General features: G+C 37.5%; 1 protein-coding gene across 3 annotated transcripts in view; it reads right to left on the reverse strand.

Annotated features, from left to right (window-relative positions):
• LNPK (lunapark, ER junction formation factor) overlaps positions 1-22,152 on the reverse strand; it is a 42,373-nt gene extending 20,221 nt beyond the window's left edge. The window contains exons 1-8 of one of the 3 annotated variants that reach the window (XM_068195939.1): positions 22,007-22,152; positions 18,190-18,271; positions 16,904-16,948; positions 15,550-15,737; positions 12,371-12,429; positions 9,104-9,144; positions 2,974-3,054; positions 2,836-2,887 (exon numbers count right to left, since the gene is read on the reverse strand). In XM_068195939.1, the coding sequence (XP_068052040.1) occupies positions 2,836-2,887; positions 2,974-3,054; positions 9,104-9,144; positions 12,371-12,429; positions 15,550-15,737; positions 16,904-16,948; positions 18,190-18,216 (493 nt within the window). In that variant the 5' untranslated portion in view covers positions 18,217-18,271; positions 22,007-22,152. The remainder of the gene's footprint in view (positions 1-2,835; positions 2,888-2,973; positions 3,055-9,103; positions 9,145-12,370; positions 12,430-15,549; positions 15,738-16,903; positions 16,949-18,189; positions 18,272-22,006) is intronic. The other 2 variants (XM_068195938.1, XM_068195937.1) reach the window with 2 other exon arrangements.
• Positions 22,153-22,744: the final 592 nt, after the last annotated feature.

Raw genomic sequence — 22,744 nt, forward strand, 5'->3', positions numbered from 1 at the left:
TTGTTTATCATCTTTTCAAAAAGACTCAGTTACAGAGCTCAAGAAAATGAGTTCTATTGCTTGGCTAGCTTGTGTCCAAAGTGAGCAAAGAGAAGGTCAGGGAAGCTTTAATGTTAACTTGCTAACAGGTATTTTATTATTCTAAGCCACTCTAATTCTACCACATACTACATGCACCAAATTATACCACAACCACATAAAGGTGTCATCTAGTTACAGTAAGTTACATACTGCACAGAACAGAAACTAATATTCATTTTGGGCAGATATTTAGTGTCAACAGCAATAAGCTAGCAGGTTTTTAGATAGCTAAGAATTGAAATAATTACTGCATATAACAAGAATTATTTGGTAAGTCTTTGGAAATTAAGTCTCCATAATTTCACAAGCCAAAGGCAAGCACAGCTTGTCCCTCTTGAACTATATAACACACCTCCAAAATACACTAGTCTGAGTAACCACTTACACGGGGACAAAAAGCTGCACCAATTCCAAATTCAATGCGTTAGAGAACAGATCGGGAAAAAAAATTAAATTATGATGTTTATGACCAAAGTTACATTGACTCATAGAATCATTTAGGTGGGAAAAGACCCTTAAGATCATAAATTCCAACCGTAAGCCATGACAATTTACAAAATTTATTTCTCAAAATCCTTCCCAAAACTAAACTACACTTTTATTCAGGATCAAGCCAGAATGCCCATGCACCCCAAAAAGTTGAATCTGTTTGAAAGAGAATTTAATATTTTCTCAGTTGTGTCCCAAATTAGAGGTTATTGGTTCACACCATGACAGTCTCAGAAAGCATTCTTTGCAATTGAAACTGTACTAAAAGATTCCTTCCACCAAGCCATGAGACCAACTTACAGCCAGCTCCAAATAAAAACTTCTAAGCAGAGATAGCATGGGTAAACTCCTCAGCAACAACTGTTTCACATATCTATTCATACCACACTTATTAGTGTAGACCACAGCCAACAGTGACTGGCTCTCAGAAATAATTCTAACTCTCTCAGAACCTCTTCCTCCCAGCCCTTCTATTAACAGTCAAGACACAATCAACACAACACAGCATATGCGGGACCCAACTGATCTGCTTTTGTCTGACTGGATCAAAAGCAGGGGCACTACGCTTTGGAAATCCAAACAAACACAAGACTAATTAATAGACACTGACCAACTCGCTTCTCACCACTGCTCCTTACACAGCCTGGGTAGAGGGGAAGAGATCAGTCATGTACCTCCTAAGGAGTTTCAAAACTGGTGCTGCTCTCTCTTCATAAAGCCAGAGTGACTAAAGACTTACCACTGTCTAATTTAGAGCTAATTATCTGTAGATTTCTATATAGAAACACACATTTTGAGGCAGTTTCATCCCCTGGTCAATGTTACTTGCATTCTACAAACAGATCTGTCACCCTACTACTGGACTACTGGAGTGATTTCTGACATAGCTCAAGAAGGATGAATTTTATACAGAGTTTAAAAAGAGCCAGACACACTACCTACACATTGCAGGTATAGCAGAAAATTCTTGGCAACCACCCATGAGTTCTATTAAGGCAGAGAAAAGAACAGGGTGTCAGAATGGCCCTTTAGTCTGAACAAAACTACGGATGCTGCAGAAATGGAGTATGGGAAAGACAGGTAAGGAGCAAGCTTGAAAAAAAGCTGTTGTGTCTAAGACAACAGAAGAGATTAAAAGCTTCACTACTGAGGTACTGCACTGCAACTAGTCACTGTCAATGTCAACAAGTAAGGATAATTTTAAAATATTTTCATGGCAATTTGAAGCTAAGCAAGAAGATTTGATGATGCAGCGTATAAACATCTTTGTTAGTAAATCCAAGTGCTCTGCACTGAACAAAAGGAGTACTCCAAGAATGAAAAATGGGAAAAATAGAAGTTTGGTTACCCACAAGAGTTAAATACAAAGTTGACAACTCTAATACTAAATTCTAAAGCAATCTGTATATTATGAAAAACTATGCATATCAGATTCTGCAGTTTATTTTGAGCAACAGCCCTTTCAGGTTATAAAAGCAAGTTAATGACAAAGATTGGTGTTAAAGTGTGAGTACAATCCTCAGTATTAGAGTACCAGGCAGCCTTTATACTATGTTCATACAAGCATTTTCAGTTTAACTACAGCATATTACACTCAACCTTAACAAAAATTAACAGTTGTCTGTCTGCATAAATATTTACATAAATACCACATATTTAATGTAAGCACTCTATTATGTGTGAGATCTCTTGAGTTTTGAAACTTGTGTGGGCAATCTAGAAACAAGGATTCCTTGAAGCACATTCAAGTTTTTATTTTATTCAATGGCACCTTTAAATGGAACAATGTAAACCAGTAAAGAACTGCCCATTCTTTGCAATTAGAAAATAGATGAATTATGCACCAGCTTTCTCATTCCTCTCTGGGCACCAAATAGAAGTAGCTTAAGCACTGCATTAGGAAAGGTCTAACTAGCCGTAAGTAGAAACACAACTGAAAAGCTAAGTCAATGAATATTGCACAAGATTTGAAAACACCTTAGTATTCTAGAAAAGTTGCAAGTATGCCACAAGAAGTTAATTTTCTCTCAGCTTTAACATCAAGCAGTATTAAATATCCTGCTGTCTAGAACATCAGGCTTTAGTAATAGATCCCTTGCCTGAAAAATACAGAACAGTAATGGGCATAGCCTAATGAACAGTCCATTAACCCTAAATAAAGGTCAATTGATCTACAAATTTTATCATAGACAGACTTCTCGACTAGAAATTGCTGTGAAAGATGAGTATCTATGCTAAAGAGCACCCGTTTTACAGGGCTATTACCTTGTCCAGGTCTTGGGGTTGCAGATGTTCCAGCAGATGGTAGTTCAGTCTCCTGCCAATTAATTATAAATAACATTATCTGAATGCTCAGCTCCATAGTACCTTTCATATTACACCAGTATCAATAACAAGACTCACCTTTGCACTTGATTCTGGATCAAACCTTTCAAGGATTAGTTTAGCAGTCTTGTACGTTTCCTTTTCCATTACTTCCTCAAGCTGAAACAGAAAGGTTCCACACATCAATAGATAATTTTTCAAAGTATTTCCCCCCACCACAGCCTCCCAAGCATCTTATCAATATTACCAAAAGGCAAAGCTCATCCATGAACCAGTAGCTTTTTCAGATACCTGAGAATTTGCTGTATTTAATGGAAAATAAATTTTGCTTTCAAAAATAGTTTCCAAACTCTAATGGACTACTTGTACTTAACAGCTTTATTGCAAGGAAACACCAAATATTGCTAATTGTTTACATATAATGAGGAGAATAATTACAAGCACCAACTTCAATAATGGAATGTGCAAAAATCTATCAGCCATCATTATTGGAAGTTATTAGACATGACAAGCAAATGACAAGCAATTCTTTAGATTTATTTCTTCATAGCACTTAATGCTATTAATTTAAGGAAGGTCGTTAGCCAAGTGCTTTACAGAATAAAGTCCCTGTGCCAATTAACTGCTGTCAGCATCGATTTTAGATTATTTATTAGCAGAAGCAATTAGCTTGCTGCAAATGCTGTGAAAATTCACTAACTAGAGAACAGCCATGGAATTTGCTCAAATTACTTTAAAGGCTGGATCCACATCTTTACAGCAATTCATACTGCTTTTCAGAAAAAGGAACACGTTAAGAATTTAAATTAAAAAAATTACTGAGAACTATGCATACTTTAGGGAGTGTAATTAAAGCACTTCATTATTACAGCGTTTTATTTACAATGCACTCAAGTGGCTTTATAGCTAATACATGGGCTTAATTTTAAAAAGCAATCACTAGTAAAGTATCAATTCAATGGTTAACAGCCAACATGAGAAGCAGCTTAACTTTGAAACTGAGATAGGTGAAGTTATGACAAATACCTAATATGTATAGAAATTATAATACATTTTACAGTATCTTAAGCAGACCTTTCTTCCTAGATATGCTGACTAATGGCCATGTTCAGTTAAACGTAGGGACTTTGCTTGTTCTTGAGTTTGCTGTTGGCATAAACTGCAAAACTGAAAAGGTCAGTGGTCAAAAAATTAAATTCTCTCAAACTCATTTATCACTGGTAAAATAACAAATGGTGCAGGTTACCATGAATTTTATGCCATTATTTAGCCAGTGAGAAACTAAAGTTTCAGCCATTCTGCATACACACACTGTGGAGGAGTTTTGCATTTAGATAGACCTCAGGATTACAAATAGACCTCAGAAGCTAAATAAAAATTCACTCCATTTAATGGCTACTGTGTATTCATTTAACACTCACTCCTCCACATATTTCTTGAAGTTTGAGGCAAGGAATACTATCCAGGCTGTTAATTAGGGACTGTTGAAACAAAAGGGAGTGAAGAAGGAAGTAAAAATCAATTTCCTAGACTTGTATTTCAGCATCACTTTGGAGTTAACCAACTAACTTTGTAAAACAAATGCCACACAGTGCAATAAGAACAGAATTAATGACCCAATAGGAAAAATAAAGTATTTATTGCTTATAGAAGTAAAAACTGTAAGGCAGACTTATACAAAGGGGTAAGGCTAGTGAGGTGAAGCTGCAAAGTGGGGAAGTATTAACAGTCAGTGCTAATATTTGCCTGCCAAATCAAAATTTAAAAAACCCAATTCACTTCACATCAATGAACATTAAATGCATACTATTGTCTGTACAGCCAAAAAGAAAAATGAGTAACAACTTTCTGCAGGACAAAGTGACCTTTAGGGGAGAGAAAAACCAGAATGCTCCACCATCACTTGACACTTTCTTTATCTAAAAGCACTTCTTGCCACAGCAGTATTAGATAGTATAGTAGCTATTTGTGGATACATAAGTTTTGCAAAAACAGTTACATTATTTTGAAACATAATTTCAGCTCTCACCACAAGATTCAGATGTTGAAGTTATCATCCACATTACCTAGTTTTTGGATAATTCAACACATTACTCTTCATATTTTGAAATTCATATATAGCTTTAAAATTCTAGTAAAGCTGAATCTGAACAAGAATTCAGTATCACAACTGACTCTTCACAAATTTCTTGAAAATATATAGAAATTATCAGGATTTCTACAGGCATATTCACATGTCTTGTGGTTTCACTTTTAGAGTATACTTTTCTAAAGTAAATTGCAATTTGGCTAACAATACCATATAAAGAATCAAAAAGGCCCAAGTTTACTTACTGTGAGCAAATCATGTGTAATTACCAGAAGAAAGTAAGAGCTTGTGTAAAATTTAAATATTACTTCTGTGTTTGCATAGCAGAGGAAACTGGCTTTAGTGCCAACACAGGAAGCTCATTTATGAACACAAACCAACACACTGACTTCTGGAACATTCACCATCCTGAAGCATAATCTTGGAAAGGTTAACTTGATGTTGAGCACTAACACAGCAAATTGCTCACACCTCATCTTTTTCCATAATAAAGTCTTCTCTGAGATCCAAAACTTCTACCAAATCATTTTCTACTTTCTGCCAAGGGCTAACTCAGAGTCTATCCTTATCAATAAAATTATAATGCTGAGCAACCTGAATCAGGAGTGAACTCTCTAAGAAAGGTAATACCAGCCTAAGCATGATTTTTTCATGGAATTAATCAGATTTTAATAAAGAAGCATGGTACCACATTCTCTTCCTATGAACAATTGTATGGATAAACTCCTTCCCAACAGGCAACCAAACAGAATTCCTGTGGGAATGACATCAGCTGCCTAAATTGAACAGTAGGAGTAATGTATTTTAGGCTTCTTGTAAAGGCAATTTAGCAACCAAAGACTTAAGTACTGGCATGGTGCAAACCACTCATTATTCATCATACTACTACGTGAGTTCATAAATTGAGAATTACTTGGTATGTCAACCCCAGCTATGAGGAGGTCCTTCTTTATGTTCACACAAAGCCATGAAACTCATTTCAGTCCTTTTAAAATATACCAGTGCACATAGCAAAAGTTTCATTAAAATTGGAAATACATCATTTAAGTCACAGTAATTAAGTATACTTTGAACAGATCCATGACAACATTAAAACCACCAAGGTAACTGACCCTTTGTCAGTAAATAAGATTTTAAACTGTACTTTGAGTTTCCAGTTGCATATTTTCAGTACTCTAGCATTTACCAGTTAGACAAAACAGGGCTTATACAAGAACTGACTCCTAGCAGAGCTTTTATCACATACTCAAGTTATCAAAATATCAATGGTTGTCTACACCTACAAGGCTGAAGATAAAGTTGATTAAATAGTAATTAATTTAAGTGACAGAAATCATATGCTGCATTTTTTTCCCATTACTAATGTAACTCCAAGACAGCCTTGAAATCAGAATAGTTGGGTATTTTGTCCTAGATTAACAGATGCAATTTCTAAACTCTTACCTGAAATGGCTTGGAAGTCTGTCAAAGTCTAATATTACACCAGAGTAGCTGAACAAACTTCAGCAAAGTTGAATTCTAAAATTAGCATGGTAATTACTATACTAGCTTGACAACTTTGTCCTCAGGCTAAGAATTATCCCATCTTTAAGATGGCTGTTCCAGGTAAATTCTCCACTAATTCCCAGTTGTACCAGCTTAATACATGTCCTGTGCCCTTGCTTTAATATGCTTAACCCTCTGAACTTGCTCATCTACCCATGTTCATCCTCATTAACTGAGAAACTCTGAGGCCAAAGTCACAGCTTAACAGTCACAAACACAACCACAGTATCCCTCCTTATGATCAAAGAGGGAAACAAAGTTGTATCTTGAAGTAGTGCCTTAATTACAGCCATTTAACTTAGTCCCTACCCCCAGTTAACAACTGAACAAGCTTTAAAGTATTCACTAGGAAAAAAAAAACAGCATAGTCAGTTCTGTGAGAAGTAAGTATTACACAAACTTTGAGTCAAAGTACAAGATAAACAATACTAATGGTAATTTTCAGATGAATTATCTGTATTTGTCAAGTATTTTAGCCACGTGACTTTGACTAAGTCACCAAAGCCAGAAGAGAAGTTAAACAGAAATTAATTTCTATTGAGCAGTCACTGCAAACCCACCAGGGCATTATAGCAGATGAGGAGCTTACAGCATTTACAGGTAAGACCTGTAACCACCTCATGTCCCTTCAGCAATGTCTGCAGGGAAAAGGTGGGCAACATGACTGTAAAACACAAGTACTGTAAGGTTTTTCAAAAGGACAATTGTCTTCAATAGAAGATTTATCCATCAGTTAGGTAGCTGAGCTGCAACAAAGTGAAAAAGCATAGATGTTGCAGCAGGCTCAGTGCCTAGACAACAATTTGCATTACAAATAAACAGGAAAAACATAATTTACTTAACCTAAATACTTTCAGGGCCTCAGTGTAAATGTCTTAGTAACTAATCCTATTTGCAAACTCAGCAGCAAATCAGAATTCAACAGGAAAAAAAAATCCTCTCTCTCCCCATTATTTCACTTGATTTTTATTTTACTAAAAATTAGCCAAAGGCACTCCTAAGGAAGTTAAACAAAACAAAATCAAATCTCAGGATTACCAAAATTAAATTTTACAGAATGCAATTGATTCAGTGTTTTTATCTAAAACACTAATTATATTCTGTCTTGTTACCTGCATCCCCTTTCAGCTCATTTCAACATATTCTGTTTTATGTATAATTATCTAATTTTAATGCTTAATTGAATATCTTAAATTATAAAGAACCTCCCAAGTCCACCTTCTGGTAAAAAATACCAACACTTGCACTGATTCAAGAGCTTGCAGTAAGTCCTCTGTTTCTGGTTCCTTGCTAGGAGCAAGGCACCCACAAGATCATGTGATAATCACAGAATTTGAAAAATAGCTGACTTGCACATTATTGGACTTCCCAGAACTCAGTTTCACTAATCGTATTTAGAAGTTTGTCTTTAATGATTAAAGCTTGACTTTACTCATGGCAATTTATACTTCCAGACTTAAATTCTCCATAGATACACCATAATTTCACTATTGTCTATGAAGTATTTATGCAGTTCTCTCATTTTTGTATTGTGCATTGTTTCATCCTGGTTCTTCCACAGTATGTTGTTTTGATGTCTTGTATACGCAAAATACACCTTTAGGTTTTTCCTGACTAATCTTTTATTCAATGCCTTTTGTTCTAATTGCTTCTCACACACAAAAGTTCAGTATTACTAGTCTTTCTACTTAAAAGATTTTCATTATTACAGAAAACTAAAGTTAAAGTGAAATGAAGACTTTACATTTAAGATTCCAAAAAATCCTTTGTTCTCCACTGTGCTTTTTCTGTTTAAAGAACTTTTCCTTTAAGGCTACCAAATGACTATTAATTTGAAAGATTAACTGATTTCAGTTAAGCAGTTTTCATAAAGTAAGCTTAACATAGTTGTCATGCTCATGTCTTTCCTCCCTAGAAAATGTAAGCCACTCGAACCCCTTTGTATCACACCACTACAAGCAAAGGACACATCAATTTAAATATTAGCAAATCCTCTTTACCAAAGAACAATGACATAATTAGGTTACAGGTTATCTTTTTTTACATCTACATTTTAAAAGTGATAAAACATAGATCATGACATAATACCAGACTCTTAGTCAACTCGATTTTGATACCTTTGTTCTGGGTTTTGTATTAATTTAGCTACCATGGCAAAATCCAGAAGATATGAGGTGAACACTTTGGGAAACTCGTTAATAACAAAGCCTCATCATAGAATTTTTGGCATTTCTGGAGGGAGGAGGAGTTGCTTTGGCAGGGTAGGGTTGGGGGGGCAGAGAGAGTTTGGGTTGTGGCAGTTTTAAAGTTTTGCCTTACAAGGCAGGTGAAGCCAATCATGTAAGAAAACAGCTTCCTCTCTCAACAAGCTTCCTTATGGAGTAATTAAATAGAGAGGAAACAGCTTTCAGTGTTACTAACTTCACAAGAGGGCAAGTTATCCAAGACTTGGAACCTTGTCCATCCTAAATTTTTCTTACTGAGATTAACTGTTGATCAAGTTTGTTAAAAATATCTGGCATACACCAATTTTAGTGAACGATAACAAGCATTTTTTCTTGAAGTTTTACTTACTATTTTTTTCTTTTGGGATTTTAAATCTTCCAGAGCATCATCTAAAAGAAGGACATTATATATTAGTTTTCAAATATAAATTAATATAATTTCAGCACACTCTAAACATTTGACTTTGCCTTGTGAAATCAGGAAAAATTATGTATTGACCACTACCAACTCTAAACATCAGTAAACTCTGTATAAAATAACTAGAGTTGTTATGTGAAAATAAATCACTTAAAATGCTGAAACTGCTTATAAATTATAGCCTACTGTTATCACTTTACAGTTATAACTATTAAAAAATTTTATGTACCATTTCCTCATTAAGCAAACCAATTCTAGCCAGTGCCCTGCTTTGACCTACATTAAAACTGGTACAACAATGGACCAAATACATTTAATCCCATGACTCAAAATACAAAAAAAAAAAAAAACCTTGAGGTCTAAGCATTAATATAACTGAGTACCAGATTTACTGGCTTCAGTATTTCACATAAACCTCTTAACACATCCTAGTTTCAAATGCCAGGTCTATTCCAAGCTTCAAAGCTCAATCTGTTTCACCCCTTCTATACTCTTGGACTACAACAAAGCCCCCAGTTTTGTAAAAACAGATACCAGAAGGTCATTCTACTACAAAGTGTTAAGAGACTCTTACAACAGGTAGGCACAACACCTAACCTGTCTAAGACAAAGAGAGAGAAGAAAGGCCAAATGCATGTGGGATTCTCTTGAAAGTCGATGTTTGGAGCTTGACACTCTTGGAAAACTCACTGTAATAAACCATCACCTAATGCAGAAGACATTCTCTCAACAAACTAGCTTTCTACTACCTCTCTTCACAGCAAGAAGATTTTAACAATAAACTACAACTTTTTACCCTTTCTCAGCTCTACTGAACATGGGCAGCTTATTTCCTGTAAAAATATACCTATTCCTACCCATTTTTCAGATTTAAAAACTTTTCAGATTTAAAGAAAAAGCTTTATAAAACTACAAGACACAAAACCAACCAAACACCCTTTTTAAAATTTTTACTATTTATAAATATGTATTCCACACCATTCAGTGTTACTTAGGAAGACTGTTACTTTAAATTAAGGTAACAAATAATTACTTGGACTTTTCCAGAATGCAGAAATCCATTTTGATCAAATACACCTCTTTATTAAATGTGCAAAATACTAAAACTGGCATGCACATATTTGAAAGGTTATTATTTATCCAATGAAAGGGTAACTACAACCACCCGCATTTGTTAATAGGACATGGGAAAAGACAATATTTAATCCTGGGATGGACCACAGAAGATGGACAATTCTAGAAAGTGTGCATCTTCAAATGACTAAGGTAACTCCTTTCACCAAATGTTACATTTATATTACAACACAGTCTCACACATTGCCTCGCACAGATTAACAGCTTAAAATGTATTGCAATGCAGTGTGGTATCATGAAACCAAATAAACAGCAGAACACATCCAGCTATTAATGGTTACTCAAGAAACTGCAAGTGCTTTTGGTACAGAAATGCCTAGAACATCTTCAAGCACAGCCTTCCACAAAGCAATGCAATCAGTTTCAAGTGTGGGTGTTTCTTTCTGACCACTTTACCTCCTGTGCACAAGAACCTCAAGAAACACCTGCCCCTTAAACTTGGCCAAATGGCAATTACTGCAAAGTACTCTCAAGAAACCAACATATCTCCTCTTAATTAGGCCTACAGAAAAAATAGAATTCCTACTAGAGAAGGCAATACCTACAATATACCTCATTTATTTTCTCCAGCTTTGGGACAGATCAGCCTAAATCTTTAACAATTGTTTTCCTGGCCAGTCCTAAAAACTGAAATTCCATAATCTCTCTGCATCACCTTCCCTGGAGTCTAGCTACAAATTTTCTTCATTCACAGCATCATTCCCAAAGCTGGTGTATACTGATTATCCAGCACAGAGCTTTACTGTATTAAATAACCTCCTCCGGTGTCTCAGTATGTTATACTAACTTAACCCAGAAAAAAAATTTGGCTTTGAGCAACTTGGTTGACACCTTGCTCTCTCAGCTACACTTTCTCCTGCTTTACTGCTTCAACCCTACATTTAATTTTTCTTTTTCAAATACAGGACTTTTATCTCTGAGGTAAAACACTTCATTTTTATCCAGTCTCTGGAACCACACAGAAATAATCCCTTTTGGCATGTGCTATCATCTACTAAACCCTTTAAACACAGGTTCACCAAAAGCACTAGACTTGCCTGTATGCTCAAAACAGCAATAAAGACATTTAAGTAAACTAGAAAAACGTACTTTGTTTTCCTTATTCATCCATGAAATGCAAATCATTCATTTCACCTTAGAAATAAATCACACAGCACCACAGAATATATGGACAATTTTATTTCTACATAAAAATGTATGTTCTGTGCTTGCATATCAAATGCAAACACCCAGTTTGAGAAAAATTCTAAAAGTGATGTTTAACTTGTAAGCTGTCACAAATTAAATACATCATGCTGCTCTGCAAGTCATAAAACACAGCGCAACACTGAAGTTTTCCTGTATTATTGCTCACATCACCATGAGATATTGTTACAGGCTGAACTGCTTTCAAGGAAAGTCTCAAACGAATTCTAACTACTGCAGACAAGTGCCACAGATGCTGTTTTTAAAATAGCATGCAGATTCATTCTAATGCAAAATTTAACATCTTTTTATATATATTTGAAAACCTCCATTACTTTTCCGTTTTGTTACATGACTTCCAATTTTCCTTAGCTCTCAAAAAAGCAGAAAAACACCCACTTATACCTTTCCCACTCAGGAAAACATAAGTCTGCTTTGGAGAACTTGGGAGAGAAAAGATATCCTGACAAATAAATTATACACATCTGCTATAAATCACTTCCTTTTTGTATAAGGATAATAGATGACTGCTAGAATACTTGTGAGATGCAAGCATCATGGGAACTACTACTACTGTTTATATTTCCTTTCCCCTTCCTCCTACTTCTACACCATATTTTATTCCATTACACTTTTGACACATGCAAAGACAGGAGAAAGCACAGTTTTATAAGTGAAGGGAAAGATTAAGAAGATCCTTCCTGTTCCTGTTTCCTGTGGTAGAAAAAAGTTTAGCTAATACTACCCACTTCAATATTAACTAAAAGGCTTCTTTTGTCTTCCTAGAAGCCAAATGATCAAAAGAATTTACATTATCAGAGTAAGCATCATTCTCAACTAGCTACATATTAAAAAAAAATGCAAGGAAAAAGTACTTACTATTTCTTTCTGTCCGTTTGGAAAAGAAAAAAATGAGCAGTGTTCTTATACACCAGATTCTTTAGAATAAAAAGAAGAATTATATTAGTTAAAAAATATTACAGTAACCATTTCTGAAGTCATTTAGCAAGCAACACTTAGATGAGATTTTATTTCACAAATATAAAGGATAGAAACCTTCAAAAACTATTCCTATAAAAAAACTAAAATTAAATTAGCATCTTGTCAACAAGACATCAATAGTGATCTAAATAAAAGTATCTTCTCCATTGAAATTAACTGTTACTTAAGGCAGAAATACTAAGGCAGAAGCAGCAGCAATATCATCACATGCTAAAAAATGTTCAGCTGAAAATTACTTAGTCATCACTTCTTATTTGATAGATTTATAATGCATTTTACCAAAAAAAAAAAAAAAAGAAACTTAGCAGTTAAGGCCCAAAATTAAGGCAAAGAGATTTGTGGGAGGAATTCTAATATCAATGAAAACCATGAGATAAGAGCTATTGTACAAATGCTCTCCCAAGCAGAATTAACTGACCTGAGCCCTAGTGATTCTAGAGAGCCCTAAGCCTGTTTAGTTTCTGCAGGGTTTCAGCTGACTTAGCTGGAGCAGTTTATGTCAAGATGAAGTTAAACTGATCTATGACCATTTTACAATTGACAGGTCTCTCTGCAATTACCAGGACTTCATTTGTTTTAAAGCTTAGAATTGCTTCTACATATTAAGCTGGCACTTTTCTTGGTAAATTTTTTCTGACTAAAAGCATGCATAAGAAAGCAGGCAAAAGTCTTTAAGAGTTTTCATAATGACTTAATTATTAAGAACATCTTCTGTATTTATACAATGGTTGCCCAGTTAAAAATGCCTTCAAGTATTAACAACACAGCCCAAGTTAGGCAAGTTGGATGAGGCACCTGGAATCTGAAAGCAGCCTATCCAAGGTAAGAGAAAAAAGTTAAAGTATTCCACGTTCAAAGGTGCACTAAAATAATTGATCTAATAATACAGGTGGATTTATCCACTTACACAACACAAAATGTGTCTTCATAAAGTACCAAAAGAAATAAATGTTTACAGGGTTTAAATTGCCTTAAATACCTTGTTACACAGCCAAAAGCATTTTTTTAAATGTATGCTTAATAGTCTTCTACCTAAAGCTGTATTCTAAATATGAAGCAAGTCAGACATAATGAAATAAAAAAGCATTTCCTCTGTAAGAAATCTGAGACAAAAGTTTAATAGCAGACCATTTCAACCAATTTTTACAAAAAAGAAAATAGATTTCTGTGAAAATCACAACATTCAAATAAAGATCAGTTCCAAGAAGAGCACCCTTCTAAAATGCTAACATATTTCTTCAACTTTTCGGGTATTTCAGTGTACATTTAAAATTAATGAAGTTGTATTCCTAAAACTTAACTTGCTCTACCAACATCAGTAACTTGCTGAGACCCTGAGGGACTGACCTAAGGCAGAAATAACTTGGTGACTGACTGCAAGCTGGAAAAGGCAGACATACTCCAGTTTGATTAGGTCTGAAAAATCTCTAGAGCTATTACTGGGTGGCACCAGGCATTCAGCATGGAGTCACCTCTTGACCTAGAACAAAGACAAGCTGGCAGCTCCTTGCCATTCATATCTGCCAAAAAAAAGCTGAAGGGGAATAGCTTAAGGAAAAAAAAATCTGATAAACAGTTGCAAGTCATAAGAGAACAAAAGACTGATTCTCAGTGCTAGTAAGCTGACATCTACATCAGAATTTTACAGAGAGCCATCTTGAGAAAAATAAGCAGAACTGGAAGAAAAACTAGAGCATAGAGGTCCAACATGTAAATTCAAACCACAGCACGAGAAGCCATCGCCTTAAATAATAAAAGCTTTCATTTCTACATTAATTCTAACACCCCTATGTGAAAGGAGGCTGGTAATACTTCCTCTTTTACAGGCCTTTCCTATCAGCATGAACAAGCCTCACATATTAACAACAAAGACTTTGAAATGCTTGTCCTTAAGAACAAAATTAATTCATATTACTGTCAAAGATTAATTTGAGCTCTAATTTCTATATTAATCCTTTCCAGTCAAGATCCTGCTGCCCATGTATCCTCTCTGCAGGAGTCCACAACAGCAGCATATCAGTACAGTACAGATAACGCAGTATGACATATAAAAAGCATCTTCGCCTTGGGGGTTCTCCACACTTTACATGATGCTGACCCACGCTCATCAAACTTGCAAAGCCTCAAATATTTACTTTGACTTTGCCTTTCAAGTCTAAAGCTAGGGCATCTACAAACCATGCCTTCATACCAAGGTGCTGTACAAATGGAAGTACTTGCAATCCTTTCAGCAAATTAGCCAATGCACTGCCCCATCAGTAGGAAAGGTGCTCAGTAGGCTGCTCTCACCTCCCTGATGGTCTGGAGGAAGGAGAGGCAGCAAAGCAGCTGCTCAGTGAGGTGGGAGCCCATTTTGTTACTTTTAGAAAAGTAGATTTCTTAGACAACAAAAGCCACTCATCAGGATAAGCAGCCAATCAGCTCAGTGAAACAAGTATGTAGGCAATACTCTCTCTAGTTCACGCACAATGAAGACTGTATATTTTCTTGTTGAAGAAAACAATCGATGATTTTTTCAGAAAAACAGCTAATTATATTAAAGTAGTTTTCAACACACTTAGGGTGATTACCTTTCAAGTCCATTCTCTGTTAACAGTCACCTAACACATGAAAGTAAGTTTCTCCATTCATTCTTGTATTTTTCCCAGGTTTATATACTACATTTTACATGTAGGTGACATACTTTTGGTTACTTCTGTATAGGAATGTTTCTTCTCAAATTGCAGTAAAAATAAAACCCTTATACTAAATTACCTTACAGCCATTCAGACACAGCTCTCTAGCCCCAGTATAATTTTGATAAGCCAAGTGACTTTAGATGCTATTATCTTTTGATGATGACTTAGTTCTATACTAAACCCAGACCCATAAGAGACATTCTCCTCAAAGAAACTACCTGCCGAACTACTTGAATCTATTTTAGAAGAAAAAAAATCAGCAAGTTATGACATCTCAAGAATTGTCAAAGCAAACCCAAACCCCTGCTGAGATGTATCTTCCATCTCCTTTTATAAAAGAGACAGCAGTTAGAAAATAAAAAAGGCATATTTACTTACATCAATGGAAATGCAAAAAATGGAAGTGTCATTGTCAGTCTTGCTGTCCATTCGTCAGGAAGACACCACAAATATACAATTAAGCAAGTAATAAGGTAAAGAAGTGAGGAATAGAGAAGAAGCCTTCCAACCCATAGTTTCTGTAGCCTCTGATTTTTTTCTCTAAATTCTTCTAATGTCTGTATTTCCTGCAAATAAATAAGGTTCAGCCTTATTAGTGCAATTACTAAGAGGTTTTACTAAGCTGCCTTTAAATGTTTGCTAAAATCAGCCCTATCAATCTGATACTTGATTAGAAAAGTCAAGCAGCTCTTTGATAAATGACAATATTTGCCCAAAGATAACTTTCATAGCATAAATACTCCACACTAATACAGCTATGACATGGGCCACTTGCACCTTTTAACAATTGGTAAGAGAAGTTAAAAAGCAACGCTTTTTCACATTTGTAATGCATTAGTATATTTGGGACAAGTGAAAAATACCAGTATCTTATGAATGGCAGTCTTTACTATCACATAAGTCACTACTAACCATACTCAGCATTCTAAAGCTTTCATTAGGTACCTGTGGAATTTTAAATGCCTCTGACACTTTTCTACTAACATGGTGAATCGCTGGAACTACTCCACCATTTTACTTGTTTTCCTCTCAGTACTTTCCTCACATTAAGAGTGAAATCATGAACATCTGTATGATGCTTCTGCTATATTAATAAGTGATCAAGCAATGCTCTCCTATGATAACCACTTTGACTGTATTTCAAGTGACAACAGAAGTATTCACAGTTTCATTAAAACAAACATATCAACAGCATATTTCAAAACAGTTCATTTCCCCACAGAGCACAGACATCTGTCACAAATGCTGGTGAAAAATTACAATTGATTACTGAACAATCTATCCAGTTATTCTGACCTTACTAATTACCACTAGAGTTATAACTTCTGCACATAAAACCATACATTGAAGCTTTTCTAATCAACCTGATGAATGGAACTTTGCATTAGTGACACTTTACTTTACATGGGACTTAAACAATTAGTTATAACTGAATTGTTTAATCAAGGTAGCTTCATACTCATTCCCATTTCAGGCTCTCTAAATAAATATTTGCCCTGTAGTTTCCCAATACCTATTATACTGTATTGGTTTTTTAAATGCCTAAACATTAAGGGAAAAAATTATAACAATTCCTCTGAAATGCAGAATCTCTACTACTGAAATAATTACCAAAATAATTTAGAAGTTACTGAGAGCATTTTACCTAATGTGAGAGAAACATATGGCCAGCAAAATGGACGTATATTTCTAAACAAAAAATCAAACAAAACACCAAAAAGCAAACACATACCTTATCTATTTTTTCTAATACTTCTACAGTGGAAGGCTTTGCCTGCTTACAAGGGAAAGAACAAAGATATTAATCTCACTTTTAAAAACTCGGTATTTTGTGGATTACTGTACATTAACAGTTTCCTAACAAAAAGACATACCCATAATAGATTAATAAATTATCTATTTTACATAAAGGTAAGAAGTTTTCCTACTTTAGTGTAACAAATAGAAGGGACTGTAATGAATCACTATTTTACAGCTGACATTACTCTTACCTGAAAGCTCCTCTCCTACATCACCAAAAATGAAAATCTATAATGCTTCTACAGCAATAATGAATGTGCAGGTGGAAAGCAAAACAAGAACAGAATTGATGAGTGGCAGAAATAGGCAAAACACAGAGAATATAGAGAGGAAGCCCTAATATGAGTACTCCAGCTTTTTATTACTATTCATTCCATATAAGGACACGTGGCATAAATAAATCATAAGCACCTGCAAATAAGGGCTGTCATCACCAGTAAAATTCCCTACAGGAACAACTGGAAATCCACCTTCTAGGAATCTTTCCTAATTTCTGAGAATTATCAAGCCACAATCTTGCCCCACCCTTCACAGGACAAATTCAAAAGCCATAGCTCACACTGCATCAGCCTGAAAGTGAGTTTCTATTATTCAAAACTGACAGTCCACCTAAAGTTTCACCTTTAATGGAGTTTTGTATGGAAGACTTTGCAGTCAATTGCTAATAAGCAAAGGCAAACCTAGACTCCAGCAACTCACACCTGCCAGGAGAGTAGTCAAAAACCTCATGCCTCTTCCGCCTCCTAAACTCAGTACACCACTCAACAACCAATAAAAGCAGATAGAAAGACAGACTTGTACAGGAGTAACTAACTACCAAACTATTTGTTTAAACAGCCAGAAATGTATTCTGCACATATCCCTTTTTTACCTAGGTCACCAATCTTTCAAGTCACAGATGCTGCAGTTTCCATCCCAATGATGCACCACAAAAGTATTTAGATTTACAGAAGGAGTTAAAACTCTATTTTTTTAAGTTAACCATGCCAATGCCAGACTGGTACTGCAAAGGAAATGAATGACAACAGCAGAGTTTCACAGCTTAGTGATTTAGTAAAGGATACTTTTGGTCATGATATCTCACTACTGGACTTCTAAGTGACATACTAACAGAAAAATTTCAGCACTATCATTCAGCCAGCATTAATAGTCAACATGTCCTAGATACTCCCATCTTCTGAACTAAAGGTTATTACATTGTTACACAATGTTACTTACCCTCCATCTTGAAATTAATCCACCCATCTTCTATTGTGGACAAATGCTGGCAGAGCTATCAATCTTCTACAAGAATTCACAGCTAGAAATAAAGCATTAAGCACTTAGAAGTAATCTAACAACATAATCAAAGATTCTCAAATTCATTCCAACATCTTAAGAAATCAAAATATTGTATAAAGCCATTGTCTAGCTATCTACCTATGTGCTATTTTTAAATTCAGTTTTCTGAATCACAGGCCATCCTTTATGTCTGTTGATCAGCTCAGATGTGGTCAAAGTTATTTTTATTTTCGAAATGCTTAAGCAGCAGGGAGTTCTCAAAAACACAGGCAAAAATGAACTGCAAAAAGAGCCACCAAAATACTCCAGCAGAAAAACAAATTTAAAAACTTAGTGTTGGGCACAATTATTTAAGATACTGATTTCCAGTTATTTCCTCTGCTGTCCCTAAGCATAACTCAGTATTCCTTTTTAGTTGCAACTCTAGGCATTCAGCAACAACACCCTGTTAACATCTCATCCTGTTCATGAGAAAATTTCTCAAATAAATCTATTCCTTTTTATGCTCTCATCAACAAGAATGTGCTGTGTGCTCATTTTTAAGTTCAAAGATTTCATTTGCTATACAAAAGCACTACACTGGCAGGTCTTCCCTGCACAACTCACAGCCCAGTCATCAACACATCAAATGACTCTAAAACAGTTCCAAAGGGGCAAGAGCAGCTCACCTCACCCTACAAAAACCTGGAACCCATGAAGAACATTAATTTGGTGATCTGGGTCTAAGCTCCTAAAACAAAATTGTAGCAACTTTCCATTAGAAGATAGTTGAATCAATTGAACCTTAGGATGGCAGACTTTCTCTCCATCCATTTAATATACAAGTTTTTTTTTTACCTATTTAACAAAAAAGTAATCAGTTCAAAACAACCCTGAGAGTAAACTAAAGCTCAACCCCACCCAGGACTCAAACCTCTTTCACTCTGTAATGAAACAATAACACTTAACAAAGCACTGATCTAGGTAGACAGAAATATAACTGATCATTATCTTGCTTATTAAGTTTCCTTTGGCCAAAATGGAAAAATATATTTCATCCCAAATTTGTTTTCAAATTGTCTGAGGCTGTTAGAGCAATTTAACATGTACAGGATATGCACTGCTCACTAGCACAAACACAGCTAACACTGCTGTAGTCTGGTAACCTCCTCACCTTTTAAGAAAGCCAAGGACTTCAGAACTATAGGCCATAATGGTTTCAAAATGCAATCCTTAAAGATAAGGAAATCCATATCAGAAATGCCACAAGGACGAAGCTAGAAGAGATGGGCAAATTAGCTCCACTGCTGCCAAATTAGCAGCACAAAGGGGTGGGATATAGAAAAAGCAATTACCCCTTGGACTTGAACAAATTCTCAAAATAATCACTACTGCAGCAACTCACCTCAGTAAAACAGCAGTCTTTTTTTTTTTTTAACACACACACACACACAATCTAACACCAAGAATTTTACACAACTGTGACTTTGCAGATACAAGCGTGTTTTTGCATTATGGATATTGCAGTAAATTTGAGCCTACACTTTCTTCAACGATATTTCTACAGACATAGATAGCTTTTACATTGCTTTGCAATAAAGATACTGTGTCAAATAGCAACTGAGAAGTCTGTAAAGCCAGCACAAGGCTCCAAATCTAGCTTGTTTCCCTAGCATTGCCACTGCCCTTAGGAGCAATGGTGGTGCTCAGCTGTGGGCATAGAGAGACACAGATGCTCACGTGGCCTTTGTGTGCGCCGTCTTCCTTCAAACCATAGTTTGAGAACCTCTCCATTAGAAGTGTTAGAGGATCTTTTGGGAACAAATTGTCCTTGAGCTACTGGTGACTGACTTATAGCAATAACACATTCACAGTGCTATTGCTACACGAGGTTTTGTTTTTTTTTTTAATACCTGGCAAATGCTTGGAAGAGAAACAGGTTTGACAAGTGTCACTATGCATCTGATTTTACAGGAGCTATGATGATGACAGGCTTTACACATGCTGCTCTGCCAGTCTGCAATACTACCAAAACCCTTCCCCAAAGAGGTATTAAGGGATTAGGGCCACTAGATTCACATTTACAGTTCAGTCACTGAATCCTCAGTGAGGAGGTAGAAAATTTTCTATGATTACTATGGAGTGCCTAGGATGTTTTCCTTCTTCACTCTCTTCTTCTTGACATGACAACACAAAGTGTCTTCAACTGCTTCAAGCTCTCCTCCTTCCTCCTTACCAGCCACTCCACATACCTACCACTAATATCTATCCTACTATTCACGGCAAGAGATCACCCACAAGTTACTTCCTTCCCCTGCTCTAAACAACAAATTATTGCATAGGACTTTTCCCTTCTGAAGACTGCACTCTAGTACAGAGCAGTGCATTTCACTAAGCAGTAGAGCAGTTGGACTTATTTCCACACACATTATCACTGATGCAACACACAAGTAAGACAGCTGCAACGTGTCCTAGGCTTAAAACATACAACAGATGCATTAAAAACACTGAACAGAGAAGCTTAAGAAAACACTACTATCAATTTTATTACCTGACTCTCTTAAAAAAAATATTTATAGCAGCTCCTCTACTCCCAAAACAATCAAGTTATTTATTAAAAAGGAGAAGTGCCAGACTAAGAGACCAGAGCAGAAAAAGTTTCTCCTTTGAAAGAGGCATAAATCCACTAAGTCATCCACACCCATCCACCCAGGTGGAGAAAATAGCTTCATGATCTCATTACACTTTTATCAAGTCAGTCTCAAATTTCTTCAGGCTTGTTAATGTTTTAAAGATTAAAAGTTCTCCAAAACTCAGTCTCCCAAGTAACTTTTAATAACTGACATGCTGAAATTCAAGACTGAATAACATCAAGAGAAGACGTACTACAAGAAAAAAAAAAAGGAACTTAGAAACTTGTAACCAAGGCTTTACATACAGTCACACAGACCTCTCCCCTTAAGGAAAAGGCAACGCTCTTGAAATAGATCTTTTTGCAAACTTAGTAATTCCACTTTTTGTAAGTATTTTTAGATATTTACCACTACAAAGAACATAAATTCTACCTTTCAAATTGAATCTCTAGTTCTGCTCACAGTTCGCTCAAAATTTACTGACCTCAGAAACTTCCACTGGGACCAAAAAAAGTTTCTCCAGCTGAGTGCCGCGGACAAGGAAACAAGCAAAACCGAAACAGGAGCATCACCCACCACCTACTGCTAGCCTGTCCTAAGACACCTCAGGTACAACAAAATACTAAACTTTTTTCCATGTAAACTTCATTTTCGTTTGTTTTCGTCTGGATGCATGCCACAGAAGCCCTATGCTTTGTAGAGCCTCAATTATGAAGGCAAATTGGTTCCCACACGGGCTGCACAGCGACGGAGCGAGAAGTGGGTGGGTCAGGCGCTCTTATTTGAAACCCATCCCGGTGCAGCCTGTGCGAGGGGCCGCCAGCGCCGGGCCCGGCGGGCCGGGAGGGCGTTGGCAGAGGTCAGCGGAGCCCCCGGGCCGCCGGCCGGGACAGCCGCACGGCTCCCCGCTTCCGGCCAGGGCGCCCGCCGCCCTTCCCCGCAGCCGCGGGCTTCCTCCTCCAAGGCTGCACCGCGGCCCCGCGGGAGAGGGAGGGGGCACCTGCCGCCCTGCTCCGCTTCGTGCCCTGGGTCCGGTACCTGAGTGCTCCTATGGGGAGCGCTGGGCGCCCCTCACCCGCCACTCCGCGCCCCTCTCCCACCTCGGGGCCGGGCCGGGCCGCGCATCCCCCGCCATCGCGTACCTGCCGCGGGCCGGGCCGCGCATCCCGCCCGCCGCCAGCGCCGCCGCAGGAGGAGCGCGGCGCCCGGGCGCTGCTCCCACCAGGCCCCGCGCGGGCGCGGCAGCCAATCAGCGCCTCGCTGCTGCGGGGCGCGCTGGAGCGGGGCGGGGCTAGGCCGCGCTGAGGGCCGCGCTGAGGGCGGCGGCTGCGGCGGGGTTGGGTGGTTCTGTGAGCGCTCCGCTCCTCGCTCCGCTCCTCACAGTGACGTACCCGGCCGTACCGCTCCGTACCGTACCGGATCGTACCCGACCGTGCCGTGACATGCCGGTGCGCCGCTCCCGCCGCGCTTCCTGGCCCGGCCCGGCCCGGCCCGGCCCGGGCGGTGTCCCGGGCACTCCGCCCAGCCAAGTCCAAGCGGGCGGTGTCGGAAGGCGCTCACTGCCGGCGGCGCCGCGGGCGGCAAGACCGTCTTCTTGCGGCTCTCGCTGATCTCTTACAGAAAATAAAGGTGTTTTAATGCAAAAACGGAGGAAGTGAGGGTCAAATTGCCATGTGGAGGTTGGCAGGCCTCCTGACACTAGTGTTAGGCAATGAAGCAGTGCTGACAAAGAGGCGCCGTGCTGGTGTGTGTTCTGCAGGCAGGCGCGGAGTCCCCTTAGGGGTCACAGCACTGGGCTGCTCTCACCGTCGCCTTCGTTCCAGTCAGCATGTGTCTTCGGAGAGAAGCAGAACTCTGAAAGTCTTTAAATCCCATTACTG

The sequence above is a fragment of the Anomalospiza imberbis genome, chromosome 7 (genome assembly GCF_031753505.1).
Source record: "Anomalospiza imberbis isolate Cuckoo-Finch-1a 21T00152 chromosome 7, ASM3175350v1, whole genome shotgun sequence".
In the NCBI taxonomy this organism is placed as follows: domain Eukaryota; kingdom Metazoa; phylum Chordata; class Aves; order Passeriformes; family Viduidae; genus Anomalospiza; species Anomalospiza imberbis.